The following is a 5,619-nucleotide window of genomic DNA, read 5'->3' as shown; positions in this document are numbered from 1 at the left end:
TTAGGTTTTATCCTTTTATTTTAGCAGATAGGTGCTTATTAGTTTGGGCAACACAGCTTTATGATGGTCTGAAGCACATGAAGAACCAAAAAGCTAAAAACATGACAGGCATGTAGGTATTAGTGAAAAGGAACACATCGAAATGAAGACATTAGGAAGGGTTTTGTTTAACTAGGTTGAAAATTACTAAAGCACTAAAGTAGGAGCCCTTTATATGTTCAGCCGAAGGCGATAGGTTAAGATGAGATGGTGGAGGGGTTTTCACCAGTTTAGGACAGGACCATAGCTTGGAATTCTGTGGGGAAAAAAGAAATATATTTACATTACAGGTGATTCAGGTCCAGGCATCCATCAGCGTAAAGATTTATGAGCAATTCCAAATTTTAACAGCACAGTTTTGCTATCATATAGTTCACCATTGACAAGATTGGTTCAATCGTTTCAACCAGAAATGTTTCAACTAATCTAACAAGCTGTCTGTATATCCTGCCAACCTTAACCTGTGAGTCCATGTGTGTTGGAATTGTGCTAAAAATTGGCCCAGATGAGATTATTTATTTTTCACAACTTAAAGCTTTGATTTTTTTTTTTTTTTTTAATGTAAGAGACATGGTATTGGCAACACATCATGCATTCAGTCAACCTAAGGTCTTATTCAAGAACCCATTTTGGAGTTCAAGCCCTCTTAGCTTCGAACCAGACTAATTAGAACTCCACATAAAAATGTTGACTGGAGAGTTGACTGTTTCTCTTTTGGGCTCTGACTCTGACTTATCTGCATTTTGGAATGACACATCATCCAAACACATAAATTATCACCTTCCGCTCCAATTTTCCCATCGCTGTCATCATCAGCGGAACTCAGGAAGGCCTTGGTCTCCTTGTCCGTCAGGACCCGAGCCCCAGGGCGGAACCTCTGGAGGAAAAACCTGATGGGAGGAAAAGAAGATGCATGAAGCCAGAGGAAACTTTTCATCTGAGCGAACAGCAAAAAAAAAAAAGCACTCAAGGACAATTTGGGAAATAAAACGGATGTCTTATTGAATCAGATGGAAAATAAAATAAAATGCCCCAAAAAACACATGTAGGCATACTGAAAAATTAGCTATATCCACATGAACATGTATGCATATCTGATTAGTGTAGCAGAAAGTATATTGTGAAAGGATACGAAGAAGAAATTTGGTTTTCTTTCAAAAACAGATTAGGATTACTGCATTTTTTTTCTTCTAGAGGATGAAGATAATCTTCACAGGAAACTTTAAAAAAAGTTGACGACTCACTTCAGCTCTTCCTCCTCAATAAACCCACTGGCATCGTTGTCCAGGATCCCAAAAACTTTCTTCACATCCTGGGGGCTTTTCTTGCTCAGGCCACACAACTGGAAGAACTTCTTTGGACAGAAGGAGTCCGGAGCTGCGAGATGAGGCATAAAGATTTTACTGAAAACTGTCCTGACTTGTAAATATTGTCATGCAAAAATTGTAAAGAGGGATGATTTTTGCATTAGTTATATTTAGAGTTCTGAAAATAGAAATAATGACTACTTGCAGATGCACCATTGGTTACTTGAAGCAACTATTTACACGTTTAAATGACTTAATAATCTTACGGAAAATGTGCAGCTTCTGCACAGAAGAACAAATATTAAGTTTCAAAAAAGTTGTACTTTCCAGTCAGGAACTCCACCATTTTTTAAGCCCATCATTCCGTTAAATTCTTTATTAACTAAATAAAAAACATTGTTGGAATTTTATTTGACACTTGTTAATTCTGGTTTAGATTAACTAAGGTTTTATGTTTGCCTTTATTCTTTCTTCTTCTTTTTTTAAATTTTATTTTACTGATATTACTTCAGTTGTATTTTACAACCAGTGTGAACAAACCTCCCCTTCAAGGAACAAAAAAAGTTAATTAATCTGAGAAAAAAAAGTTTTGTAAAGAGCAGACTTCCTTCAAATATGGACTTATATATTCACTTTCAAGAAAGCCAGAGAATATATAAACATTTGGCACGTTGTGTTTATGTTTCACCTATACAGTGCTGAAACTAGCAGATCAAATCTCTAGTCTGCCAAGAGAAAGCATTTCTGAAGGAAAACATCCTTAATGCTAAATAGAATCAAGCACTTTACCAAAGCGCTTTGAATAGGTGCGTAATTATTTAATTGAGCCATCCAATCCATTGCCAGTGGACTGCCGTGGCACCTTGTACATGTGTACAAAGAGATCAAAAAGATATATTAGTGAAAAAGGATACCTTGGCAGTCCTTGATGGCGCTGTCGATGGCATCAGCAGAAAGGACAGATGAGAGCGACATTTTATTCCTGTAGGAAGAACAGCCATGGTGAATTATTAACACATTTAGACAGGTGCGACGTAAAAGCAAGAGCAAAACCTGACAAAGTGGCAATAGGTCGCCTTCATCCTGGCAAGTTAGTCACTGATCTTGCAGCCAGCAAATTAGAAACTTTTACATAGAACTTTTTTTCTCTCTCTCTCTCTCTCTCTCTCTCTCTTTTTATTATTTAAATATTTCTGATGTATTTGCCGCATGCTGTTGGTAATTAGTAAAAGCCAGGATTTCAGAAGTAAAAAGACTTAATATATGCATTAAAAAAAAAAGACATAGTAATGTAAAGAAGCAGACGTGAACTCCGTGTGTCCTCCGCATCTTACCGCGTTAGAAGTTTGCTCCGAGGTCGGACGGTGATGCAGCTGAGAGGTGAGGCGCTGTGGTGACTGCTGTCCGTCAAGGAGGATTTATATAGGTCTGATTGCAGTGACAATAGGGATTGCTTGAGTTACCTGACTATGGATCAAATTCTGACTGCCCGCCCCTGATCCGATTTCTCAGCTAACTAATTAACCTTTACTATTTATAACGCGCATGAGCACAGAGATCGGGATATGGACTTCCGGAACGCCCTTGTAAATAGCAAATTAAGTCTAGAAGAAGAAGAAAAAAATAAAAACCTTTAACTCAACCTCAGCTCCATCATTCACTCCCCTTCCTTTCAACGCCTGTATGTACAGTAAAAGCGGAGAGAGGCTGGAAAACGACTGTCTCTCTCTTCTTTTCTTCCTCTTTTGCTGTTCCACCCCCATCACATAGATATCAATTTACAGGCAGCACTTCCAAAACAAGGATCTTATCAATATATTTTGGAACAAGGGAAACTCCATCTTTGATGTTATTTTTTGGTTGATCGTTTGAAAACTTGTTTCTAATGTCTTTATTTAGAAAGCTAAAGGTTCCCAAGATCGAATGTCATCAAAAGATAAACAAGAAAAAGAAAAGAAAAAAAAAAGCGTAATGTCAGGGATGCCCACAATTCTAACCTTCTCATTTACACTGACTTCGAGTGCGGGAGGTGGGGAGATCCATGAAAATGCTTCGTCACTTGTACTGATTAAGGTCACTTTGACGTCCCAAACGGTGATGATGGGGAATTTTTATTCATTGATCAGACCAGCCAGACTGATCGGCAGACAACAGCGATCAAAAGTCTTGTGACATGAGGACGTGTCCAAAATAAACGGAATTTGCGGGATAGGGTTTACCCTTTGTTCTGAGTCCCTGATAATAGAAGACCACCTCTAGGAAATCTTTGTACTGATGCACTTTTATGCGCTTCTGTCAGTAAATGACACAGTTGTGCATAAAGGTCAACCTGAATTTTGTTTTAAGTCTGGAAAAAAAATGCGTTGTATCAATGCTGAGTAAGTTCTCTGTGTGTTAGGCTGCAAATGTTATCTCTCTAGACAACAGGAGTCGATATTTTGGAGTAGAAATCCTTACGCACGGCCTGCCTCACAATCACTGAAAGCCAGCAGTCAGATTTTAACCTATAAAATCAATAACTCTTAACAAAACGCATGGGGAATGCATTTTGTTTAGAGTACGTCTAAGTACAAGTGCCTACAAAATTAGGTTAATTCAAATGAAATTTTGAGATTGTCTTACTAGTGTGAATTAACAGACACTCAAATGAATTCCTCTGTTGCAAATTGACCTAAACTTTAGACACAGCAGAGAATAGTTGTCAAAAACACACCTAATATACACAGTCAGCCGTTCCTAAGCAACACTGTGTTGTTCATTAGTTGCATTAAGGTTAAGAAACTCAGCTGACTTTTACCTCTACAGTCTGACTTTAACTTAAGCAAATGCTGGAAACTTAAATTATTGATTCAACTCCAAAACCATAAGATACAAGTTGGGATGAAGTAGTGATAGTTCAACCATTTTTGCACATTATATTTACAAAATAATATGATTGATTAATTTGCAAAAAATGCTATAAGCAACAATTCATACTTTTTTATATTGTATATGTTGGGTATTTCAACCTGCACATATAAAGAACCAAACAGAGAGTAGTATCACTTCAGCCTTTGCAAAGAGGGAGAGTCACAGCGGTGCCTCAGGACAACTCCAGCTTGTCCCCCTGCAGCAGCCTGGTTTTATTCAAAGCGGGGTGGTGGTCAGTCATAAAACAGAAACTTATAAAGATAAGGAGTAGAGGGGTCCCTCTGAACTAGCAGAAACCGGTTTCTCCAAGAGCAGGATGGTCCATCTCACCCAGTTTCAGCTTAGAGAGAGGTAAACAACAAACAACTTATTCATGAGATAACTATTTGCAGAACTCTGACAGTATATGTATCAAAAGGCTTCATTGTTTTCCAAGACCCTAAATGAATCTCAGTTTTTCAAGGGCAACAGAACTTTAACCACAGGATTCTTAAAGTGGATCTCTGTTACACTTTGTGGCAACATTGAGCCCGTTTGCATTAATGAATAAATAGCTCTGTTCTTTCTGATTCCTCTCGAGTATTATCCGGCTACCAACTGGTCAGTGAGGCCTCTCGGCAGCTGACGTCTGACGAGCTTCTGAAATGTGCTGGTGAAGTTAGACTGCATTTAGAAGGTAAAGAGAAACTCAATCATCTCATCACGGCTCTGTGTGAAAAAGAAACCAAGGACGCAGGATGGAGCGGAGTGATGCCACTTTACCTGGAAAGGGTCCATGATGTCATGCATTCCCGCTTAACTATACTGTTACAGGGGAATCATTTATTTATCTACATCTGCTAGTGCTCTGTAGGAGCACGCACAGGGAGGCAGGACATGGTGTTTTCTCACCTCTCTGGGGCAAAGGAGACTGACAGATGTCAGTGAGAGAAAACCAACTCTGTCTGTCTGTGTACCATGGCAGAAAAAAAAAGTAATCATTTTAGTGGCACATCAGTTTCCCAAACAAGATTATAATAATTTCCTAATAATTATTTTATTAAGAACTGTTTTTCTCTATCTTTCATGTGAATATAACATAAAATAACCCTTTGTTAGTCCCACAAGTGGTAAATTCTAGCGTTAAAACGTGATTATTGGTAAACTCAAACAAAGTGCATACACAGGTAATCACCGACATTTACTTTTTTTTTCACATTTGTTATTAAGATTTTATATGCTATACCACTCAAAAGGATAAGCACGTTGGGAGGAATTTTTGTAATTTGACAAAAAAAAAATCTGAAAAGTTTAAATGTGTTTGGCCCATTTTAGAACAATAGTAAACAAATATTTTAATAAAGACCAAGGAACACAGCGGGCG

General features: G+C 38.0%; 1 protein-coding gene across 1 annotated transcript; it reads right to left on the bottom strand.

The window, feature by feature from the left end:
• Positions 1–3,010, bottom strand: LOC103141679 (parvalbumin, thymic CPV3-like). Its single transcript, XM_007557411.2, has 5 exons — positions 2,681–3,010; positions 2,261–2,328; positions 1,284–1,416; positions 820–929; positions 1–295 (listed from the first exon to the last, which is right to left on the bottom strand). Exons 2-5 carry the CDS (start codon positions 2,319–2,321, stop codon positions 270–272), a joined length of 330 nt encoding a protein of 109 aa, XP_007557473.1. The 5' UTR covers positions 2,322–2,328; positions 2,681–3,010; the 3' UTR covers positions 1–269.
• Positions 3,011–5,619: the final 2,609 nt, after the last annotated feature.

This window comes from Poecilia formosa, unplaced genomic scaffold (genome assembly GCF_000485575.1).
Source record: "Poecilia formosa unplaced genomic scaffold, Poecilia_formosa-5.1.2 Scaffold88, whole genome shotgun sequence".
In the NCBI taxonomy this organism is placed as follows: Eukaryota; Metazoa; Chordata; class Actinopteri; order Cyprinodontiformes; family Poeciliidae; genus Poecilia; species Poecilia formosa.
This window is presented reverse-complemented; position numbering and strand designations above follow the sequence as displayed.

Coding starts and splice junctions, on each gene's coding strand:
- LOC103141679 (XM_007557411.2), bottom strand. CDS start 2,321: ATGTCGCTCTCATCTGTCCTTTCTGCTGATGCCATCGACAGCGCCATC. Junction 1,417..2,260: donor CGCCATCAAGGACTGCCAAG/GTATCCTTTTTC, acceptor CTCATCTCGCAG/CTCCGGACTCCTTCTGTCCA. Junction 930..1,283: donor ATTGAGGAGGAAGAGCTGAA/GTGAGTCGTCAA, acceptor TCCTCCCATCAG/GTTTTTCCTCCAGAGGTTCC.